Source organism: Rhopilema esculentum, chromosome 19 (genome assembly GCF_057945365.1).
Source record: "Rhopilema esculentum isolate cy_ngs chromosome 19, ASM5794536v1, whole genome shotgun sequence".
NCBI classification, from domain to species: domain Eukaryota; kingdom Metazoa; phylum Cnidaria; class Scyphozoa; order Rhizostomeae; family Rhizostomatidae; genus Rhopilema; species Rhopilema esculentum.
In genome coordinates, this window is record NC_142833.1 from 706848 (window position 1) to 732407 (window position 25560).

A 25560-nucleotide genomic window follows, 5' to 3' on the forward strand; every position below is an offset into this window, starting at 1 on the left:
AGTGCATGTCAACTTTCCCTGTCATGATCAAAACAGAACATATGAAAGAAATGAGGGAGTTTCTTGCAAGAAGCCATAACACAGATTTCGATTTAGTTTTCAAGAATTCCGCTGCAGGAAATGAAACACTTTGTATCTGTCAATTTAGCATAATGTGCAATTATATTTGGTACTACCACAGAGATGCCTATTCATGGCGTTTGCAGATGGTCCCAAATGGTGATTGGACAGGAGAACATTTGTCTGCCAGTCAAGTGTCACCAGACTATTATCGATCTAATATGCCACCAGAGATGCTGGTACCGATGCCAAGATCGTCAATCCACCTGAGCAAGGACAAAGAATACATTTATAACTTGGAAGGGAACGACTTTGAAGGGGTCCAACTTTCGGAAGGGCACTCGTTGCAGAGAACAAGCTTAATACGATACATACCAAAGATGCAACGAATGAAAACAAGGTTTCAGATTTTTGTCAAGCATTCAGTTGAAGACGGCTTGGGCATTTTGTTAATTTGCATGAAAGACTTTGGCAACAACGGGTGATTCCATTTAAACTGTAGCAACCTACATCTGCAAACTTTCTGAATCAGTTTCTTAAAATATTTTTTCTGATTTCTAAAGATAAAGCCTTAAAAATGTTTAATAAAATGTGTCTCCTGTTTGCGTGAATTTGCTGCCTCTTTTGCCAACAATGCATCCAGCCTTTTAATTATCCTCTCGTCTTTGTAGAACCTCATTACCACACTGTCCTTTCCATCAGCTGACCCCAGGCGTATCCCGTCATTCATTGCTCCTCCATTCTTGTGACCGTAACGTTTTCTCTGCACCTTTAAAAGCCTTTTTGATTGATTTACGGCATGTAGCTCAATTTTTCTACACAGAATATCAAGGTCTGCAAAGATGCCATCTTGTATGATTTTCAGCCACTTGTCAGTAAAGTCTAAAAACAGAAGCTTAGTTCAAAATTTAACATCGATTTTATCGTAGCAAGGATGCAATATCTATTGTAATCTAAACAAAACTTACTTCTAAAAAGAATACCTAAGTAAGAGTTCATTTCCTTTTGTCTTTTCTTTATCGGCAATAAAAAGCACTAGTATGCTAGTTTGCGTACTGTACAATGTTATAGAATAAATTTTGAAATTTAAGTAAAACTGTAATAGGAAAAATTAACGCAACAGGACAAAAGTCCTTAGAAAAAAGATTTTTCAAAATTACTGGATCTGAGATTTAAGAATTAGATTGGAATATGGTATGCAGATACAAACTTTAATGTGTATCATTTTTCAGATATTACTCGGAGAGATATATAATATTTTCCCCAAAACAATAAGCATATGTGAGTTGATACTCACATGCCAAAAATTTGTATTGTTTGTCAACTGTCCAGACATTAGTTAAGAAAATTAAAAGAAGCATTATTGAAAGATTGTTATTGCGTTTGGTGCCACTGGTGGTCAGTTTAAGCTGCATTTTCTTTATTTAACTTCATCAAGCATCTGATGTGTTGTACTGGCCAGCTATGGTTGATTTCATATGGATTGACAGAACTGCTTACCTATCCAACTGTTTACCTTCTCCAAAAAACCTCTTACCATTTTGATAAAATTGCTTACCTTTTTTGCTGCTACGGTGTTTTGCACGGTATTTACCAACGCACGTGTAAATCAATCCCAGAAGCAGTAGAAAAACAAGCACGCCACACAATATAATCAAATTCAGTCTCAGGAATGAAGAAGATGGGTCAAAAAGAGAAGTTAGACTGTCAATTTTGGAATTCACCTAGAAAATAAACATTGAATTGATGTTTCTACATAAACTTTCAGTAACAACAGTTGCCTGATGATTGCATTAAGTGTGAATTTCAGATAGCAATTTAAACTCCATACATCTGTCTATACACCAAAAGCATGTAAAGCTCTGCCTATAAGACAGCGATCATTTCAAGACAGAAAAGTAAACAATAATTTTCATAAACTTTCAGCAAGACAAGCTTGGCTTTAGTCATGGTCTAGGAATGCTAATAAGAGACTTCTTTGAAAATAATTTTTTTCTTCAATGGCTATTCATCAGTCAGAAATACATTTGAAGGAAACCACTACTATCATCTGCGAGTTGGTGAGCTGAAGTTGAATTTGACGTGACAAGACTACAGTATTTGACAAATAATCTAACATCTTCTGATTTAACACCCTTTCGGGCGTAAAATGATCATCAGACACACTTGCAAAAAGAAAATGAATTAGGAATAGGTGAGGACTAGCTGGAGGTGTTGTTGTCTTCTCTATTATTTGACGTTTGTGCAAGATACAATAATTTGATATTAGTTTCTGGGTAAGAGTAATTTCAATAATATTTAAGAATATTGACTCACAGAAAATGTGGGTGTCGTACTTTCAATCATTTTAGCGATGTACTGGCGATATTCTGAGACATAATTTTTTATGTTCGCTCCGGTGTTCTCCATGGCTCCGGATACTACCACTCCATAAGTAAAAGAATATTTGATCATTTTACGGGCGATAATTGCTTTATCTGAAAACAGATCTGGTCGGCCTGCAACAACGTATGCGTCCACTAGAGCTGCCTCCACTTTTCTTTCGTTCAGTGCTCTGTATACGGCATCTACCGTCTCGTACTTTGTTCCTTGAGAGTAGAGTGATTGGTTCAATCGTGCTATTTTATCCTAAGATCTATCAAATTTGACGATATGATATAAAAGTACATGCTTAGATTAATCTATATGTCGGATCAAATACCCATCTAGCACGTTTGAAAGAAAGGGACTTCTCAAGCATTCGTTTTTTTATCAACATTGAGACAATAGTTGAAACTAGTTGTTGATGATTTTAATTCAAGGATGAAGTTTACTTCCCCTTTCTTTTCGTTCAACCAGCTATGAATCTGTCATAGAAAAAAAGGAAAGGAGTGGAAAGGTATTAGAAAAGGGCAGCATCGTGCCTGACATTTTGCGATTCCACTTTTACTGAGTTTGTACACAAAAGCTTGACCAATTGTGTTCAATTCTGCAGACTTGCAGAATTATGATTGAGTCTACAGCCTCCAATAAAAGAAAGGACCATATATATACTTATTACTGACATTACTTTAGATTACCTTGGTCCCATACAATGTGACGTCAGGTAGAACGCTGGCTGTTGTCAGCGCTGTCGTTAAGCCACCAATCAAAATGGCTGCCGATACCAATCCAATCAAAATCCAAATGACTGCAAAAAGTCTTGACACAATCGTGTTTGGAGTGATATCGCCGTAGCTTTCGAAGGAAACAACACCGTCGTGAGATTGCAGATATAGTTATTGATAAATTTTTAAAATGATTTGTTCAGGTTTCTGGGACTCAAAATAATTGCCTTCCAAGTGATTCTACAAACTCAATCTTATTGGTAATAAAAACACGACCATTTACTTGTGAAAACTGATAATTAGAAGATATCACTTGCAAGAAGACAAGGCTAAAAAACGCGATTTATATAAATCCTAAACAGAAAAAATTAAAAAGTGACACGACGCTATAACTTACATTTGACTGCAAGGGATTGGTGCTCAAGCAAATTCTGCTAAAATAAATCTAATTTTCGGTTAGAGACAACGAACATTGATTAGGTCTAAAACTAATGAGAATCTGATATATGAGATATCTAGTATAGTCAGGCCTGAAACTTACCCATGAGTAAAAATAGTGACGTAGGCCCAATAAACGCCTCGTAAGGAACCAGAGAAGAAACTGCAACAATGGTATTTTGGAGTCTCATCAAAAGTCTGGGAATAACATTAGAATATTTTTCAATTAAACCGAATATGATATTATGTAACAAATTGGATGCTTATCATTAAATTTGAATTTTCAAAGAATTATGTTCAGATCAACAATTTTACTGGATCATTTAAGGAAATCATGGTGCTTAAATTTGATTAAAGGATTTGATATTGCGTTCCTATTTAACCTCTTCCACGCAGAACAAGTGCAAGCATATGTAGAAAAATTCTAATGTGCTGAAGCCATGTAAAAGACAGTTAAGTGTCATTACTCCATGGCCAACGTTAATCGACTTACAAGTGCCCAAAAAATAATGCCAGCTAACAAGATGAATAAAAGATTGATAGCGAGAATAGGCCATAGTTTGAAGAGTGCATTCATCATATCGGCAATTTGCTCTGCACGGGTTGGCTTGGCAGTAAAGAGAACCATTCCTGGGTGTTCAACTAGCGATATGTATGGCTTTCCTAGAAAAGCTGGCAGCTCTAGGCTTCCTGGTACGGCAAAGCTGATGTGAACGAAGTCATCGATTGCTAGAGAGAATGAACTGCAATGTCTCATTGTGAAATGAATACATAGAGAGAAAAGAATAATTTTGGTAAGAATACACTATACAAAAAATTTGAAGACAAAAATAACTTTGAAAGCACAGGGAATATGCTTGGCAAGGCAATTCAAGCAAAAACAGCAAACTTTAGTGAAATGTTTTACAGCAAAGGTACAAAAAATATTTACAAATTGGAGGATTACAATTGGCTAATTTCCTTAAAGCTAGTTTTATAGAATTTTGTCACCAAAACAGCGATTTCAAGACAACTAACAATTTCAATGAAGCTTAAAGAAATCAAGCAACGTAAAACTGACCCCTAGTGACCTGTAAAAAGCTTCTCTTATCCGCCCAGCCATTTTTTCCATCATTGAAATAATCTATCTTGCTCTTAGTTCCATTGCAACTTCCACATATCGAAGACGTAATGTTATGCAGCAACGTGGTGAAGATGCCCTTCATGTTGCCGCTAGCGTCATAGTATATGTACGGTCTTTGGGAAGCATAGTTCGTGTAAATTACTGCTGGACAGGAGCATGTCTCTGCAAATGAATGATATTTACACGATTCTTGAACAATTTAACACGAACTGTTTGGATTACTTCGAGTGTCACATGCCTTGTTGTTCAAAGTAATTAGGTCATTGGAATTAAAAATTACCCAATCAAACTGAGGAGTTTTGAGTCTGATTGGCAAAGCAAATTATAATCATTTTTTAGATATATTGAAAGTAACAGCAGGATGAAATAATTTAACTATTTAGCTTGGGATTTACAGGAAAGGTAAGAATTTAATTTGCATTGGCATGGTTTATCTAAATAGACAATATTCTTTCACCAAAATTATTTTATATTAGACTCAACGATATGGTTAAAAATTGGAGCAAGAATTGAATAGACAACAGACCTCAATAAAATGCAGGCGATTAAAGATATAATAACTAGATATTTTATGTAAAACTAGAAATGATAAAAACATGCATCTCAAGGTGTTACCTCCATAAAATACAGGCGATTTTACTCCTGCACCATGCTCATTGACGGCCATGACACGAATCTCGTAGACGCTGTTTGGTTCAAGTTTTTCAAGAGTTGCTTGCTTTCTGAATGGACTCACAGTCACAGCCTGTATATTACTGTTTGATTTCGACTGTGATCCTACACTCATCAGACGGTATTCAATTCGATATCCTTTTAAAATTCCGTGAATAAATGCAATTGGAATTGGCTCATAACTGACAATTATGCTGCTTGTTGAGGTTCTGTTCTGACATCCTGCATTGGCTGGAGATATTGAAGGAGCTATGGAAGAATTTGATCTTTTTGTAAATACAAAAGGGAAGTAAACATATTTGTGACATGTATTTTGTGAAAAAATGTAACAAAGATGTTCTGCGAAAGTACTGTACATGCCTAGAAATCAAATAAAAATCTTTGAAAAGTTGAATAGAAACTCAAAATGATGAAAAAAGAGCTGTTATCAGAGAGGGACAGCAACTCACTGCTAGCAGATAATGAAGGATCTATAGAAGATATTTGGAAAATTATTGAAACTGTAACTGACAATTGAAATAAAGAATGGTATCTGTCTTTGTTCAGAAAAAAAAATGAGAGCATTCTCTATATGCTTTTTACTGGAAGAAGCTTCTTCTGCTAATCAATGTAGACCAGTTTATTACGTTAAAGAATTTGCATAAAAAAATGAAAAAAAGAGAGGAAAAAAGCCGATAGAATTAAATTGATAAATGGACAACCGAAAACATAGAAGGAAGGGGAACTGTGCTTATGAAAAAGCAGAGGAGGAAAATTCTCGGCCAAAGAAAACCTGATCCGTTACCAAATGTTTCATCCGATACCACAAGGGTGACTCTACAAGTAGAACCTAGATCTTTAGTGTAGTTAAAATCATGTGTAGTTAAAATCATGCAAATCTGAGCTTTGCATAAAAGAACTTCAAAATGCATTCATAATCGATAGACACTGACATTTCCACTACCAAGCTGCAAAGATTTCTGGAAAGAAAGGTGCAGCAATTGAAATAAAAAATTGTAAGAAATAAGTCAAAATAGTTACTGCTAACAAACGTCTCATTGTAAGATCGTATGCAGGGACCGGTGCCAACGGAGGTCGATGCACATACATCGACGATGTACAACCTATCTGGCGATAATCCATTTACGTTCATGTTAACCATTGTTCCATCAACATTCAGAGATTGGGAGAAGCTGCCGTCATCTGACTTAATGTCAACTTTGTAGCCAGCAATGATGCCATTCCAGCTATGCCTTGGAGGGTGTGTCCATTCAACAAACAATGAAAAGGCACTCATAGGAACAACTGATATTGATTGCGGCGGAAGACTTGGTGCTGCACAAAGAATGAATTGAATTAGTAGCTACATCATATGTCCTTATAACAATCCAATTCAAGAAGAAAAATGGGTTCATCATCAGAATCGTTAATTATTCTACCTTTTTCTATAGTTGTTAATGTGATAAGTTCACTAGCAATGCCATTTCCATTGGAATTGTATGCCAGTACTCGCAATGAATAACTGGTAGCAGCAGACAGCCCTTGAATCTTTAGCTTGAGCTGCGTTGTTGCAGCAATTGTGTATGTCGTAGCTGATGATTCCCGGTAAAACAACAAATAGCCGGTAATTACACCATTTTGATCCGGGCTTGGAACTTCATTCCAGGAAACATCTATGGAACTGGCGTCATTGCTGACCGCTGTCACATTTGATGGAGGACTCGATGGAACTAGAAACGACATTCCACAAGTTATCAATCCGATATGAGAAATATCGACAAATTGAAAAACTCTACGACAAATTGATGGAAACATACACATTTTTTAGGGTACCTACCTATCGGTGATGAAAAACTGGCGGTTTTATTTTCGACAATTGGTAGTTTGCCGAGATAATGATCGTTGTCAATAGCATCCATTAGGAACAGAGCTTGGAACGAATCAAGTGCAGTGAAATGCAAAGTGAACGAGGCAATCACACTTCCTTCACTAGGAAATAATCAGAAGAACAAATTGCAAACATATAAAGCAATTTTTCGGCCGATTCTGAAATTTATAGAACCAGAAAATTATCATGACAAACTTTTTTCAATCGTCATATATTATCATCTTTTCTCTAAAAATCAATCACTTGCTTGCTTATATATCTATATTCAGATTAAATATAAAATTGTAAAATAAAGACAGTTGAGCCACTTAGATATAGGACAAATCTTTGTAGCTCCAAAATGGCTGTATTACCTTGTTTCGTTTAGTTTATGATAAATGTTTGCATTATTGATGTTATAATATATCGTTTCTCAGTCCAATTTTACACATTGCATCAGAGGGTCGTGGGACAACAGAATATGCACTCACCTTAAACTTTCAAGAACAGTTACTGAAATCATGCTTAGAAAGTCATGCCGCAGCAATTCTTGTATCTATAAGCAACGCAGAATGTTAGTTTCAGACTAAATCTTGTTTTATGATATAAATTGATTTTTTCAGATCTGTTTTTGGTAAAGTGGAACCTCCATTAACGGTGACCTAAAAATGACGGACAATTACACTGGTCCGAATGGTGTCCGCTAAATTGAGTCTCCGCTGTATCTTTATTTATCCAAATGCAGATATGACAAAAATGCTTTACATTAATTTATATTAAATACAAAATATCGGACATACATTTGAGTGGATTCTTTGCTCATAACGGCGAAAAGAAGCACCTCCTTGATCTTGATATTCACTTCTCCATGGCTCATCAATCGCAACATTGCTAAGCTGAATCGTTATATCTGCAAAGTCATAAACGTTATATAATTTGTTTTTGATTACTTTTCATCTGGATAGAGATTGTGTTTACACGTTGTCAGAGTAGCGGGATAAGCCCCTTACCCCTTTGCAGAAGAGCCGATCCGGTGTGTCCCATGGAATTTTTTTTTGCTGTAAAGGGCCGAATCCTGAATCGTTGTTGCCTGATTACCGCATTGAATATGAACTCAGGGTAGAAATTTATGATTTCTTTTGAAACGGTGACTTCGTTCTGAAACAACCTTCCACAGAAGCAACAACAACAATGTCATTAGCAACTACAGTAGCGTTATTTGCAATTACAATATCGTCATAACAACATACTTGGACATATCGTTGGGTTACATTGATTTGATTCTTGGTTGTTCCCCTGGCATGGTATCCCACCATACATTGCGAGTGGGTTATCACAGAATCTTTTTCGAGTTTTGTTCCCATGATTACAAGGCTTATTGCAATGTTGCCACTCAGTCCACGATGACCATCCTCCATTAACTGCAAAGTAATTTGCTATCAGTAAAGAAAAAGGCCACATAAATGAGAAAGAAACTTATTTGCGGGTTCCCAAATAGCAATGTTGGCATTGCAAGTATTCACTGAATTATTATTGCATTTGGAAAAAAATAAAATGTATTCTAAGCATATGTTGTATTTATTCTTTAAATCTAAATTATACTTACCTTACGATTCAAATTGTGAATGATTTCAGTCCATATGATGACCTTATTCTAGATATTTGAAGGTCATTCCGTTGGTTGTGAAAAATTATTTTCATTCGATTGCTTTGCATAAAAAACGCTTCGGAACTTTAGGAATACTTCTAGGTGTGCCGTAGATAATTTTATTCCACTTGTCTTGTGGCTATTGAAATTCATCCAGCCTTGCGCATCAAGTTAGCAGCTATCATTCAACACGTAGAGATTCAAAAGATTTTCCCGAAAAAGTTGCATAAGGAAAATCACACTGTACGTTTATGACCCTGCTTTATATTTTTTCGTCGTTTTAAAACCTTTTGACTCAAAAAGAAATTTCAAATTAAAATTTTTTCGAATAGGTAAAAGCAAAGCCTCAAGTTAGCATGTCACGCATGTTGCAATATTTGGATTGGTGCCATGACCAAGATGTTTAGTTTCCTTTGATAGAAAAGAGAAGCGTGAATAGAAATGGTGAGAGCCTACTTAACAGAAATGTTGGTCGAATCTATTGCTTAGAATACCTAGGGCCACAGAGGCAATGCTGTTTATTACCTGGGCAAAACCATAGATTGCACGACTTTTCTTCAATGTATTTGCCATAACAGATGGCACCTTCATAGGCAGGGTATGGGTTCGTGCATGTTCGATTTCTTGTTCTTGTTCCTCCTGCGCATGATTTGGAACATTGACTCCAAGGCGACCACTGCACAAAGCCACCATCAACTAGAATTAAAATCTTTATCTGTAGAATTGGATCAAGTACTTCTAGTTTATGACGACTTTAGGATCTTCACTGACGTCATTAGTATTGACTAAAGTTTATTGCATTGTAAGTTCTTGTAAAAATTAGTTTTATCAGTATTTTGTGTTTTTTTCGTTCAATTAAAGTTAAATACAACTTTTCTGCATAGTACACAGTTGTTGACAACATATTTCCAAATTCACCTGGACATTTGATGACGTTGCAGTCAACCGTTTCACTTGAATTCCCTTTGCATGTCTCCGCTTCCATGGTGTGATTAACGCACAACCTGGTACGTGTTTTACTTCCTGTATTGCAAGTCTTTGTGCATTCTGACCAAGGAGTCCACGGGTAGTACCCTTCATCGTCTGAAAATTAAAGTATGGAATTGATTATGAAATTTTGACAGTCGTTCAAGAACAAGTCCGCTGAAAAGGACCCCGTGAACTTTGTGTCGCTGAATCCACCATTTCATCGCTGAATATTTACAAACAATGAATTCTAATTATTATATCCCTGAAAAAGTTGTAATAAGACTTTTAATCTTTATCAGTACGTCAAATCAAAAACTAAAAAGAAAACAAGATTATCCTAATTGTAGAAATTGAACTTTTTCATTGACAAAGAAGATCATTGCTCAATTTTTGCTTAGAGTAGCTTAACCCTTAAATACTGAAAAGGCAATTTGACATGATAAAATTTTGTTCTGGAAAAGTATATTTTCTTTAGGAAATTCTGCAGGAAAAAGTATGTTTGCTTTAGGTACAAATTTCTTCTACTTATGCAGCTCCAGAAAATAGAGAAAATGAAAAAAATGCATCTTCAATGACAATGCAGATTTTACTTTTACTGTTTTCATATTTTTATTGATTTCTCTAAAAATTAATAAGGTGAAAAACAAATTTTTCAATTTTTGCTATATTTTTGTATGCAAGTAGAACTACACAAGAAGGTAATCCTCATAAAAATTTTTAGAAATACCTTTGGAATAGCATTGACAAAGCCTGCGAATTCCATTAGGAGGCTTCACATGGCACCCAACGAGGGAAGGAATTTTGGTATATCCACAGCATTTGTTGTTATTTATATGGATTGCTGGCTCATAATTATTGGTCCATACTTTGCCACTGTCATCTGACGAGCAGGTGAAATTGGAATCAAAGAATGGTTGTATTGAATTGCCTGTATATATTGCTGGATCACATTTGAGTCCTTAGGAACAAGAAGAGCAAAAATGATGACTTTATGATTCTTTTAGGCTATTGCATCTCAGAATGATTCTCAAATCCATAAATATGCAGCATGAATCAAATCTGAGCAGATATAAAATCAAGCTTCTAATTGAAAAAATGGTTTCTAGATTGATATTAACAGTTTCTAGATGGCCTTACAACATTCCTGCGGGCACGTTGTTATATCATTTGAATAATATCATTGTTTGAATATTCACTTCTTGCTTCTGTGAATAAGATTTCTTGTTGTAAATATGTTTCCGTACAAATAGCGTGCTCTCAAGGGGATGCAGCTAGATTTCAACCAATCAGGATGAAAGTAACAAGGTCAAGTCTAAAATCGAAGTTTGATGTAAAACATCTTAGATAATTTTTATTAAAGCCGTTGTAGAAAGTAGGTAAAATTTTTCTAGAAATTACCCAGCTTTTCACAGTGATAAGTACAGTTTTCGGTTACTTTTGCTGCAGCAATTCCGGAGCATGTTGACATATTGCATGGTTTTGTCTCCCTCATGCTACCAATACAATCCGTTCCACCATTTCTAGGAGCAGGATTGTCACAGTAACGGGAGCGCTCTTGTATTCCATTTCCACAATTGACCGAACAAGAAGACCATTGTGTCCACTGGGCCCAATCACCATTCACAGGTTCGCCTAAAATTTGAGATTCGGAGCAGACAAAAGATTGATAAACACGTTAGATCATAGTATTACAGCATTACCATTTTAAGGACAGGTAGTAGTTGTGGTGGTGAGCAGAATGCACAGAAATTAATGCACGAGTTAAGTGTCATGTGTCATGTGTTATGTGTTACCAGAAGAGGACTACTGAGCTTCAAAGTCATATTGGTAGAAAACTATCTCAATTGGTGTGAATACCTCCAATTTTCTTTAGTACAGTAACTGATTAGAAAAGTATTTGGAGGAGACCCAATAGATTGTTCCAGTACCGTGTGGTACAAGTCACATTTAGTACCAAGATAGAAATTGAGCAATTTTAGAGTTTTTTACAAATGCGATGGTTTCGTGCCCCCTCCCCCCTTCTTTGAGTCTCGTTCAATCGAGGGCCCGAGGAACAACATGCCATAGGTTTGCACCCTTCCCTATCTGTAGAGGCAACGTTACTTACTGGTCATAAATGGGCAAAGATCAATAAAACTAGCTTCTGCAATTATTGCACATCTTCTACAAGTTAAATAAAGCAAAAAAGCTTCACAAAGTTCCGGAAGTAAACACAAACCACAACAAATAGACTGACAATATCTGATAATTTCACTCCTTTCGACAGGGATTTCTGAGGGCTACTAGAGTTGAGAAGCGACGTATGTACAGTACATATAAAATTTATAGCTATACTTACCAATGTAAATTGGTGTAAATGGAAGCACTGAGACCGTTGTATAAGAAATTCCTGTGAAAAAGATTGTTTCGGAATTATTGTTTCTCAAGGACTGTTCTGAATAGCAGTAAAATCAATAAATTTAATTTGACAGTCTTGTTTTGTGAATCTTGATGACGAAATTAACTTTCGAAAAGTGTTTAGAAAATTCGATAGTCAAAATTGCTCAAGCTGAATCAACGAGACACAGGTTTGTAGCTCAAACAAGAGAACAAGAGAAAAGAAGTCAAATTCTTAAAATTCGATATGAATAAACAAAAGAAGCGGAGAGTATGACTAGCCAGGATGATTAGAAAAATGTTTTCTGCACAAATAAAATGCCAAGAATGCTTTTAATGGTCACGATTATACAGATTTCTTAATTTCGTGAAATATCTCCTAGGCTTATTTAAGGAAAAACTGTTTTCAATTGTTTATGCTCAGAAATTCATATGAGATGTAATTTTCGAAACAGAATTTTTTTTATATATAAAACTTGCAAAATCTCGGTTATTCTTCTTGAATATGAATGAGCAGAAAAAGAAAAAATCTCTAGTTATTATATTTGATTGTACCTGAGCTTCGTATAGCCAAAGATGTCATTGTTATAGAAGAGGTTGCTAGTATTGGAGAGGTTGGGACCTCACTGATCATTGTAGTCAGAGGTAACGACGAGAACGATGACAAGGCAGGGATTTTTGTCATGGTTGATGACGTCAGCACGATGCCGCTCGATGAAGATTGTGTTTGCAGAGTGCTTTGGACTGGAGGCACACTAGAAGCAACTGTGACAGGCATTGACCATCAAAATCAAAATTCAATATCATAATTTAATGGTAATTTACCCATGGAGCATTTAGATTGTCTTTTTGCTTTGAGACATTTACAAAGATGCAATCAGAGTGAAGACAATCTTTCTGACAAAAACTTGTACGCTGAGACAAATAGCCTTAAAATTTTCACATTTCTAGTAGAAAAATCATCCATTTTGTTCTTTTATGAAACTGATCACTTTGTGATGTACCTTCTTACTGTTTATTGCTAGTTTATTGCTTGTTGTTGATATTCTGTAGCTCCAAAGCTATTATTGCATAAAAAAAGACAAACTTGAATCATATTGTAGCTTACAAGTTTTAGATTACAGGCTACTAATTACAGTGGCTGAAATTATGGGGGTAAGGGAGACATCGAGCCATAGATTATTATATTTGATTGTACCTGAGCTTCGTATAGCCAAAGATGTCATTGGTATAGACGAGGTTGCTAGTATCGGGGAGCTTGGGACCTCACTGATCATTGTAGTCAGAGGTAACGACGAGAACGATGACAAGGCAGGGATTTTTGTCATGGTTGATGACGTCAGCACGATGCCGCTCGATGAAGATTGTGTTTGCAGAGTGCTTTGGACTGGAGGCACACTAGAAGCAACTGTGACAGGCATTGACCATCAAAATCAAAATTCAATATCATAATTTAATGGTAATTTATCCATGGAGCATTTACAGTGTCTTTTTGCTTTGAGACATTTACAAAGTGCAATCAGAGTGAAGACAATCTTTCTGATAACAACTTGTACGCTGAGACAAATAGCCTTAAAATTTTCACATTTTTAGTAGAAAAATCATCCATTTTGTTCTTTTATGAAACTGATCACTTTGTGATGTACCTTCTTACTGTTTATTGCTAGTTTATTGCTTGTTGTTGATATTCTGTAGCTCCAAAGCTATTATTGCATAAAGAAGAAAAAATTGAATCATATTGTAGCTTACAAGTTTTAGATTACAGGCTACTAATTACAGTGGCGGAAATTATGGGGGTATGGGAGGCATTGAGCCCAATCAACGGAAAATTCGGGCCTTCATCGAATAATTGACAACCGTTTAATGTCTGGAAATTACTGCAAAATATCGTTCTGAAATGTATTTCAAGCTAATCTAAGGGGCGCAATTGCCAAATTTTCTACTCGCTTTGCTTGCAGTTGATCCGCACGTTCTTGTTTATCTCAGGGTCCTTTATATTCTCTCTGTGCTCTTTTTGTAAAATTTGAAGATAGCATAGCTGAGGAAATATTAGCCAGTACTAAATGATCAAACAAACAATATATGACAAAAATCAAAACTGCCTGTGAATTGTATATTTAGTTCTAATTCCGTAAAGATTAGCAGAAACTTGGCCACCTCCCTAAATGAAAGCCTAAATTTCCGCCACTGACCAATTATGATAATAACAGTATATTTAACATGTGGAGAACTATCCCCTGCATACTTCTTTTATTTCAAATTAACAATACTTTAGTTTCTAGAATTGTATGACTTCCTTTTTCAGCTATTCTACAAATATGTTTAATTGCTGCAATAACTTTTTTAAGCCAAAAGACAGCTTCAAAAATCGGTTGCCTGCAATACTGATCTTCGCTCATAATGACAGAAACAAGATTATAAGAAAGCTACCTGTATAAATGGATGTTGTTGTGGCAGAACATGTGCCTAGAAAAATTGTGAGATGAAGAAAAGACTATGAAAAAGGTAGCAACAATGATAGAGAGGCGGTCAAAGCAAGCTGATAAAAGAATCTCATTGAAAAAAAGGATTGGATTAACAGGCCGCTTTTTAGAAGTTTTCAAAATTTAATTTAGATACACTTACTGGAAAGCATGTTGTTGAGTAGCCTGATAACAAGGGCCTGGCTATCAGGCTAATTTTTAGAAAAAAACCCATTTTAGATTTAGATTGAGAAATATCTAATTTATCTAAAGATCGAGATACGATAAATGAAATAATTATATTCAAAAAGAGAAAGAGAGTGGAAAAAACTAACCTTGACTATATGGGTAGGAATAGCCTTGGTAGCATGCAGAAACTTCGATCTCATTGGACGATGTTCGAAAAAGACATCTGTCAGTGCCTTCGATTCTTAGTAATTTAAACATGGTGTCATAAACGAAGGCAGATCCCTTGCACTCTGTAAATTAAAAGATGGAGTATTTATTTGCTGAAACTAACTTTATATTTACAAAAAAATAGTATGTATGCAGCCTTCTTGATGAACAATGCTTTAGAATTTGGCAGAATGGCGATGTTATATATAAAGACATGTTTATCCTGACACTCAACAGAAAATTAAACGTCTGGATAATGATAAAAATAAAGATTTCCAATTTAAAAAAAGGTACCTATGGATCAACAATTGATCAGGTTTCTGTTGAGGCAGTCATCTTTGTTTACAAAGAAGATGTTAGATCGATTACAATCCATAACATATCATAACTTTTTGAATTTTCAATTGAAAGAGACCTTCGGAAATTGATCAGAGAATAGCATGTTACCATTTCTGAGTTTGATATTCTTTCCATCCAATTCGTTGTATTTATTGTGAGGCATGCCATCAACCTGCAGACAGAATTCTCCTGGTTCTTCAGTAGACTGCACAAAAAATGTCCTGTCAGATTTGTAAATAAATCTGAATTTACTGCAGCAATCCTCGCGTGTGTCTTTTACTATTTTTCCATCAGAAAATGAATCGGGCAGCCAACAATATATGTAAATCCCAAAAGCAAGATGCTGCCACAAATTGCTTGAATCAACTATGAAATAAGAGGTTCGATGAAAAAAATATGAAGCTGGAACGCTAATTCTTTAATCAAACAGGAATGCTTTCAAGCCCAAGACATGGCATGATTGATATGATATGATATGATATGATATGATATGATATGATATGATATGATATGATATGATATGATATGATATGATATGATTGATATGATATGATATGATATGATATGATATGATATGCTATGATATGATATGATATGATATGATATGATATGATATGATATGATATGATATGATATGATATGATATGATATGATATGATATGATATGATATGATATGATATGATATGATAAGATATGATATGATATGATATGATATGATATGATATGATATGATATGATATGATATGATATGATATGATATGATATGATATGATATGATATGATATGATATGATATGATATGCTATGATATGATATGATATGATATGATATGATATGATATGATATGATATGATATGATATGATATGATATGATATGATATGATATGATATGATATGATATATGATATGATATGATATGATATGATATGATATGATATGATATGATATGATATGATATGATATGATATGATATGATATGATATGATATGATATGATATGATATGATATGATATGATATGATATGATATGATATGATATGATATGATATGATATGATATGATATGATATGATATGATATGATATGATATGATATGATATGATATGATATGATATGATATGATATGATATGATATGATATGATATGATATGATATGATATGATATGATATGATATGATATGATATGATATGATATGATATGATATGATATGATATGATATGATATGATATGATATGATATGATATGATATGATATGATATGATATGATATGATATGATATGATATGATATGATATGATATGATATGATATGATATGATATGATATGATATGATATGATATGATATGATATGATATGATATGATATGATATGATATGATATGATATGATATGATATGATATGATATGATATGATATGATATGATATGATATGATATGATATGATATGATATGATATGATATGATATGATATGATATGATATGATATGATATGATATGATATGATATGATATGATATGATATGATATGATATGATATGATATGATATGATATGATATGATATGATATGATATGATATGATATGATATGATATGATATGATATGATATGATATGATATGATATGATATGATATGATATGATATAGTAAGAAAATTAGAGAAGCGTGTTTGAAAAGTTGCAAGTGAAAATATACATATTAGCCAGCAATTATTGATTAGTCAAAACAAGAAGTTTACTTTCTTATCTGCACATTTAACTCTATTAATTAAAATATTTTCCTTGCATGTAATATTTCTCATATCAAGTTCTCGCCAAAAAATTGAAGTTATATCATGGTTTAAGGTCAACCTTTACTTAAGTAAACTCTCCTGTTTGTGTTTTTTGGCGAAAGCGAATCGACGAATCGGCAAGTCGGCAAATCTGCGACCACGACCAATTGTCCAGTGGCTCAGTTTATTCTGGTCGTGCATTTCCAGCGAAACATGAAGCTTATAGGTGCGTTAGCTCATTCTTGAGATCATAATAAATCAACTGTACTCCTTGCTTTGGTTTATTTCAATTTTGTTGAGTTGTCTCTCATGTCGTGAGTTCATTACACTTCAGTAATAAATTTAAGCACTTGCATCTTTTGCTATCAAGCTTCAGCCTTCCTCTCAATAAGACCAAACCCCCAGTTTTTTTGCCTGGAATTACCCGAAGCTGGCTTTTTTCTCCTCTCTAAGTTAAAGATTGTTCACGACAGGGACTCGAGCTACAGAACCTTACATCTGTAATCCTTAAAACTACCGACTGAGCATCCATCCTTACTTTAAATAAGTTTTGTCCTAAGTTTTGTCCATAGAGTATAAAGCATTAGATGATTTACAGAATCCAGGCAAAGATCAAAAGTAGAACGTGGTGAATAATGGCTTGGCTAATTCTTAGTTTTTGACCAATCAGCAACCGTTAATCTCTCTAATAGTTGTCCAATAAAAAATGCCTCTTTTTTCTTCAATTGTGGAATTATGAATAATTTCTTGGTGGATAAATATCAAAACAAATCATAAACATTCTACAAGCATCAATCAAAATAAATCGTACTGTATGTTAAAAAACAATGCACTTACGAGATAGAGTGGAATTCCAAAGGCCTGCAAACTAATTTCCTGTCTACAAACAGGTCTCAAAATTGCATTAAGAGGATTTTTCAAACTATCCCTCCCCCATTTATCTTGTAAAACTTCAAAGTAGTATCTGTACAAAATTTGATGCTAGCACAATATACTGCATAACTTAATTGCTAGGCGATTGCAATTTCAGAGCTCTTGGAAATAATGTTTGATTGCATACCAGTTGGTGCGTTGCATGTGCCTCCTGGAAGAAAAGAAAAAAGAAAGAGGGACGTGAAACTATAGATTATTCTTTTAACTAGCTAGGTCAAAAGGCTTAGATTGTGTTTAACAGATAATCTTAGATAGATTATCTGTTAAATTTACCTTCATTAATTAATTGTAGCTAGCTCTTTTATTTTTCCTATATCATTTCATTTTAGATTTTATCCAAGCTTATTTCAGTTCTATTGAAGGCTATTGAGAGGAAATAAATTTTGAAATTCTGCATTAGCCGCGTCAAAAGAGCTTTGCTTCTTGAAGATGTTGCCTGTTTGTTAAGAGAGCCATCAGTTGCTGAAATTGTCAATTATTGCTTGAGAGTGTCAATTACGTTTTGAAGAACGAGCGAGTGGAGTTTCTTGCTCCGTATCCATTAGACAGTCATTGCAAGCAAAGAACGTGTAAAAGAGAATGTAAAGAGTTTTTGAGAAGCAAAGACAATACCTTGCTTTTCTCCCTAACAAACTAGATGTTTTTATACTCAAACTAACCACAAGCGGTACCTATATCAATGCCGGATAATATTTCTGTCGCATTGCAACAATTTAAAGTAACATGACACTCCACTTCCGGGTCATGATATCCAACTTTCTACAGACAGGACCAACATGGTCTGTCTTTCAAACAGGTCCAACATGGTCTGCCTTAGACAATTTAGCCTTGTTGACTTGTTAAACTGCGGTGACAAGATATTTTGTCGTATCACAACATTTTGTTAATATGTGGTAAATTTGATAATCTTTAACTATAGTTCTGCTGCCTCGTGGAAATACGAGCTATTGCCTGTTGAAACCATGAACCTAAATAGTCTAGAATGAGCTCCACGATTACCACGTTCAAAAAGAAATTAAAGGAATTCCTGTCCTGCAAAATTAGCATCCCTAGGACGACCAGCATTTTATATAAATTAATCTTTACTTTTTCTTTTTTAGCTTAATAGCTGGTAGAGTTTCTGTGTATAAATATGATAAAATGAAATGAAATGAGTCTCTTTGGTTCAAAATACTGCCGTACTCACCTTTGATAGTGAATTGTCTGAGGCTACATAAACTGAATTTGCTGTCCCCATCATTCAAGTCTGGCACAATGCATGCTTTGATTAATACACCCGAAACTTCAAGCAATCCCATGGCATTCAGGAAAAATGAAGCGCATTCAGCAACTAAGAAAAAAGTATAAGGCAGATCATAGTTGAATGCGGAATGGCAGAGTCAAGCAAACAATGAGGCACAAGGTACTTTCCTAGGTAGGGTTAAATTTGAGCGTTCCAACATGCAGCTTGAGATAATGTATTGATCAAAACAAAAAGGACCCATTGATGCTACAAAAACCAGCCGATGATATCGACAATTAAAATCAGCGTTTTCCAAAACTTTTAAAGAGAAATAAAGGCAATTCTGCTTTTGGCAAATCGTCTAAAACAAGACTAACCAACAAAGGCTTCATCCTATTCGAAAAAAAATTCAAAGAATGAGTTATACTTTGCGGCAATGCAAGATCCCCTCTTGTGCAAGTTAGTGAAAGTAATTAGAAATGATATAATCAATGGTCGAGCGGCGCTTATTCTTTGCAGCGCTTACTTCAAATTATGATCCGTTGAGGGGGCGCGTATTCGAAGGGCGCTTATAAGAGAGGCGCTGGTTCAAGAGTGAAGCTGTATCGAAGAAATACTATAAAAAGTTTTAGGGCCTAGGTTTACTATTGGGGAATAGGTGATTGGAAAACTAAACATGCAGATAAATAACCCATTGTTTTAAAGCTGCAAGCATAACTTGCAAGTAATCTGATCAGTTTTAAAAGTTATGGTCTCTGGGACGACGTAGGAATAACCCTTGTCTTTGTCCTAAAAATTGGATTTCTTAAAATCATACAGAACAAAGTACTACATTAATACTAACAATTTCTTGTAAACTTGACGTCAGAATAGAGTGAAGATTTGCCGATGCAAACTTGTCCATCTTCGCTGTGAATTTCTCCCGTCATGCCATTCCAATTAAATTTTGGATAGTCACAGCAGTTTCCAACGAAAACCCTTATTTTCTTTCCATCACTCATACTCAGCCCATCAGCATTTAGACAATAATGTCTGAGTGGATTTTCTTTATTAACCCATCTTATGGCGACTGTAAAAAAGCAATGACTGTAATCGTCGGGCATTAAATTACATGATTTAAAACGCAATAGGTTCATAACAATCAGGTTTGTTGAAAAGACTAAAATTAATTAACATTGGTCAAAGATAATGTCATCAGCTTCATCAGAAGCATTCGGATTAATTGATAACATCTTCAAACAAACCTCATCTTCGAAAGCACCAGTAAATCTTTACAATCATTCGACGACCAACACAATGGGCATATATTTTATATCGTTAATTGGCAGTTTAAAACCAGCAACGTTGCTTAACTGATTATTAGATGTACTCTGATAATTTTGACTGACTGATGATTTTTTGCAATCACATTTACATGAAGCAATCAAAATCTACTTACTTTTTACGTCTCTTGGAATCTGTCCTTTAGTTTTTTCGAAGCAGCAAGTCAAAAATAACAGCAAATAAATCCAATGGTTCTAAGATGGAAAATTGCGAGAACGCATTTACTTTTTTCATTAAAAAGTTAAAAGAATTTGAAATTGGTGACAAGTAGCTGATTCTTCAAAATATTATGCTTCTACAAAAGCGTCAAGAAAATTTTCATTTTTTTCTCAAGAAAGTTATTTTTCATGCAATGCTCCAAGAAAGCATGAATTTTGTAAGCAATTCAGATCTGTGCTTAAAAATAAAAAGTCTGAACATACCTTCATATTGGGCACTTCGCATGAAAGGGGAACTTATAAGGCAGCAACAGCTAGCCTTCATTTCACAGATACGATGTTGTGGCAGTCTATCTTAATGGCATCAAAAATTAAAATCGACATTATAGAAGCGAGCCAATAGTTGATCCTGTTTAAACTCTTCCGTTGCATATCCTACAAACAACTCGTACATAAAAGGGTTGCGAACTTACAAACAACTCGTAGATAAGGGAGTCGCGTAGCCGTTCAAGCTTTTAAAGTTCAATCTTGTCATTTCACATCGATTAGTCCTTCATTAAAGGCAAATGAGCTAAAAGATTCCAGGGATATGGCTTTATAACCACAACATATTAGATCGCTACTTCATTTGAAGGAAATCTTATACATTTCATGAACATTGAGCGATAATGTTTTCTATGCGCACGCATGCTGACGTGATTTGCCTTCCCACGATTTTCGTGTCATTCTGTCCCGGCAAGAATGACTTAAAATTATGTAAGACAACAAACCTTGAAATTCAACTACTTTTTCTACTTCATTTTTTTAGTCCTATAGATAAATTATCTAGCTACTTAGGCTAAAGTATCCAGTTTATGCCTCCATTTTACGTATATGGCTCTATGGTACAGATCATGTTATTAATACAAATCAAAAGTCTATTTTTAAACGATATTATGAATTTCATACAGAATTTCGCCTGTTTCTGAAAGCAAAGAAACTATCGTCAAAAACTTTAACCAAGTCTGAAAAGATCTGTTTTTGACACTAAAAACTAGATTGATGCAATAAATTTGTCTATCTTTGCAAATTGAACAGAACCTTGGTTGTGAGCTTGTGTCCATACTTTTTCCTTTTGAATTTGACATTTACAAAGGGTTGGGTTTTTTGTTCTAAGACTTATTATTTCCCGATACAATCAGCAAGTTTTAAAGATTACCCCCGTTTAGCTTTTCAATCATTGCTTTCAATTTTTGACAGACTTTAAAGCAACTAGAAATATTTAATAGTATTGCTCAAAAGTGAATAGAATACCAATCGTGAACCTTAATTTTTAATTAGATTTTTTCAATATAGTTTACAAAATGGACAAAATTGCTTCATTAAAAATCGATGTCCATTGGTAGCTTTCCATCATTTAATTGATAATCGGCTGGTACTTGCAGCTGTTTTCGCCTTTATTCCCGAATGTAAATGATTCTGATATATCAATTGAGAATTATAGTAAACATATTTTAATATCTCTTGAAAAGAATTATAAATTAGATTCCTTAGAACTTAAAACTAGAGCCGAAGTTGACGTACATAGCTCTTCAGTTAAGTCTGCCCAATGCCAAAAACATAGTGTGTCACTTTGATATTGCATAATGCAAAACTGCGTCACCAATCGCACATAACCAAACAGTTAACTGACACAGAAAAGTGATTTAGCAGGAACATCAATTAAATGAAAAAGCTTGTTGGCCAACTTTGCAATTAAGACTGCACTAGTCAACACTAATGTGCCACTGATTTTTCCTGGCTAAAAAACAGGCATAGCCCACAATTTTTTCAGCATGCTTCTATCGGCAAATGGATACCCCATGGCAACCCTAAGGTTGTTAAAGGCAATGTGTAACGAGACTTGCCGTCATACCTTGCCATGGTGTTGGCCCAGAACAAGTTCTCTATTGCGCGCTAACAGAAGCATCCTTAGTCGGGTCTTGCCTTATTTCACATTTCACGCTTGATTTGGTTGAAGGTCTTTTAAAAACGATCTTTGATATAAATAATCAAATTTCATACGGCATTTCTTATAAACCGAGTAGTTTAAGAAGAACGATTAGGCATACCAATCATCAATGGCTCCAAAACAAAAATATATCAGTGATTATGCTTTGATGATAATAATCTTTTTAATGAGTTTTTGGCTTGTATATTAATTACTTAAATGTATCTAGCCATCTGAAATATTTTGTTCGATATCAATATAAATATACCATTCATCAATTTCAAGGTTGAACTTCCAATTTTTCAAAACTTTCCTGTCAATTTTTACCAATCTCTTTCTTTTTGTCATTTTCTGACTTTTTAGCTTCATAAAAATTGTAAACTTTTAAAATTCTGTAAAGCATATATCTACGCTCTTTTGCATATAACTTTATCATTTCGTATTCTGATCTATAATGTCTATCTACCTGTTGCTGCATTCAGTAAAATGGGTGGGAGACAGGCTGCGGCGAGAAGTAAACATAGCGACGGGTTTATATTTATTCGTCGAAAGGATTTCAAAGCCAAAAAAGATAAGTAATTCAAAATTGACATCGATGTGAAAATTTTATGCAGATGACCGTTAAAGCGCATGCAGTTGATCTTGTGCTACAACCACATGCACTTGACAAATCCTTACAATGTAGTTTAAAAGAGAGACAGCGGAGGGATGGTACTCGTTTGAATTCCTGCTTTGATCACATTTTGCACGAACCACATTTGTGCTAAGCCTAAAGTCCTAACATTTAATTGTTTTGCGGGGAAGAATAAAAAATGACAGAAAAATGGAAAAACATGATATATTATACATTATGAATATTTTAAACATCTAGAAAATTCCAAACATTTTGGAAAAGCCAATTTTCACAATCTTGCGAATAATATTCCGAAACGCAAAACGCCATTTTAGCTAGACAAGAAGGTTTTGTCAGGTCAAAAATCCTGTTCCCATGAATAGCGATATGTCACGTGATAGCGCATGACTGTTTAAATTAATGCATAAAGATGACATAGTGTTTAAGCGTCAGGCTATTTTTAAACAATCTTTGATAATTTACAGTGCATCAGATTTTTGGCATGCTTTCACATATTATGTACATTGTCTTCAATTGCCTTTTCTACAGAGCAACTTCGTCGCAGCAAATTATTTACAATTCACTCCAATGAAACATCAGTTGTGTCATTGTTTTGTGTTTTTACAAACGTTATTTTTAATGCTTTTTCTTTGCTTTGCCGTAATTTGACCTTGTTGATGTTTCTTTCATGAAGTTTGGTTAATGAGTCCAGCCTGCTACAAAGCGTGTCGATGTCACTGAAGAATCTTTTGCAGATCACCTCACAATCTATGACATTTTCCAGTTCACCTGCAAGGTTTTAAGTGAAATTTCCTCTGAGCAAGAAGAGTTTCTAACTACATCTACTATATTTAAAAATGCAAAATTAACGAGTGATACGAATTGCAAAATGACTGTCACAAACCAAAAGATGACAAGCAAAATGCTAAATTATCCTTTACTTAACGCTAACTCGCCATGATTTAAAGACTAGGCCTAAAAAAGGAGAAAAATTGAGGAATTTGTTTTACTTAAACAGTTTTCTTAACAGCCGTTGGTTTAAATAATTTTTATATTTAGCAAAACATTGAGTAGCAATTAAAAATGAAATCATAAAGACAATGTCTTTTATCACTGCACCGAAGTTAATTGCCTGTAATGAAATGGGATCGAACATTCTCGACTGTTCTAATAATCATGAGATACACCATATCCTTAAACAATAACTGCTCTGAATGTAAATTATAGCATAGTATTGCTTTACTCCAAGGACATCTATCACTAGTGCTGTGTATTCGAACGTTTTGATAAAGGAATACCTCACCTTGTTGTGTGACGTCTACTTTTCCCCTTTTTCTTCGTCTAACATAACTGAAGATGGATCCAGCGATGAAGAGAAGGATGTAAACAATGAATAGGGCAATGAGAGTTTGACTCAGGAAAGGAGATGACGGCTCAAACAGTGATACCGGTTGTGGATCAGCAAAGGTTCCCTGTGAAACATTCAAACACTGATGATGTTGTATATTTGATCAGGAGAGGTTCACTTTAAGACTTCAGAAACTCAAACACTGAATTCGTTGTACATTTACAAATCCTGTTTGTAGTAAAGTAGCATTTTTAGCACAGGGCAAATTGCTATTACTGCAAGGTAGGGCAGCAAACCAGACACGATGTTTTTCTTCCTTTATCTTTTCAGCTATCTAAACTTATATTTCAGTTGATCAAGATTTATCTCCACAAGAAACTGCTATTTTTCCATATATTGAAATGATATTCACTCCACTTTTAGCTATAAATTCAAAATGGGTTGTACCGATTAAAAATAATTTCTTCTGTCTTAAAGAGCAATCAGGGACATGGTTCCGATGCTCCTGGGACAAACCTACAACTAGGACTTTCCTCGATCAATCTACTGTATTCTAAATTAGCAATGTATTTTATCTGCAAAAAGTCTCAAATCAAAAGGCAAATAAAAGCTGTCTCCTGGTTTCTAAATACTGTTTAAGGCTTAGTATATTACCTGACAGAATTTCACCATCAATAAACGACTCTGTTTTCCCACGTGTACAGTACAAGACTCAAAACGCAAGGTTTCAAGCAAAGTTTGATTTTCCGTGAATGTTGCGATTTTTTGCCTGTATATGACCATCTTAGGCAACAGCAGGGTTAAAACAAAAGTTA

At 34.6% G+C, this 25560-nt stretch overlaps 2 protein-coding genes across 23 annotated transcripts in view; both read right to left on the reverse strand.

The window, feature by feature from the left end:
* Window positions 1-461: 461 nt before the first annotated feature.
* LOC135688018 (uncharacterized) lies at window positions 462-21190 on the reverse strand. 3 transcript variants are annotated; one of them, XM_089113946.1, is made up of 29 exons: window positions 21080-21190; window positions 20773-20851; window positions 20179-20403; window positions 19299-19442; window positions 18240-18263; window positions 15524-15781; window positions 15016-15159; window positions 14649-14684; window positions 13417-13626; window positions 12774-12983; window positions 12181-12231; window positions 11241-11474; window positions 10570-10800; window positions 9792-9956; window positions 9399-9569; window positions 8476-8646; window positions 8026-8135; window positions 7717-7781; window positions 7196-7347; window positions 6798-7088; window positions 6400-6693; window positions 5323-5628; window positions 4645-4869; window positions 4078-4313; window positions 3688-3782; window positions 3120-3276; window positions 2377-2648; window positions 1619-1784; window positions 462-942 (listed from the first exon to the last, which is right to left on the reverse strand). In XM_089113946.1, exons 1-27 carry the CDS (start codon window positions 21083-21085, stop codon window positions 2628-2630), a joined length of 4311 nt encoding a protein of 1436 aa, XP_088970072.1. In that variant the 5' UTR covers window positions 21086-21190; the 3' UTR covers window positions 462-942; window positions 1619-1784; window positions 2377-2627. The 3 variants fall into 3 exon arrangements, with proteins under 3 accessions (XP_088970072.1, XP_088970073.1, XP_088970074.1); XM_089113947.1 differs by lacking the exon at window positions 12774-12983; XM_089113948.1 differs by lacking the exons at window positions 462-942; window positions 1619-1784; window positions 2377-2648; window positions 3120-3276; window positions 3688-3782 and having other exon boundaries at window positions 4132-4313; window positions 4655-4869.
* Window positions 21191-22023: 833 nt separating this feature from the next.
* Window positions 22024-25560, reverse strand: part of LOC135688019 (uncharacterized) — a 31780-nt gene continuing 28243 nt past the window's right edge. For all 20 annotated transcript variants that reach the window (XM_089113925.1, XM_089113926.1, XM_089113933.1 and 17 more), the window contains 2 exons: window positions 24701-24869; window positions 22024-24186 (listed from right to left, as the gene is read on the reverse strand). In XM_089113925.1, coding sequence (XP_088970051.1) covers window positions 23978-24186; window positions 24701-24869 — 378 coding nt within the window. In that variant the 3' untranslated portion in view covers window positions 22024-23977. The remainder of the gene's footprint in view (window positions 24187-24700; window positions 24870-25560) is intronic.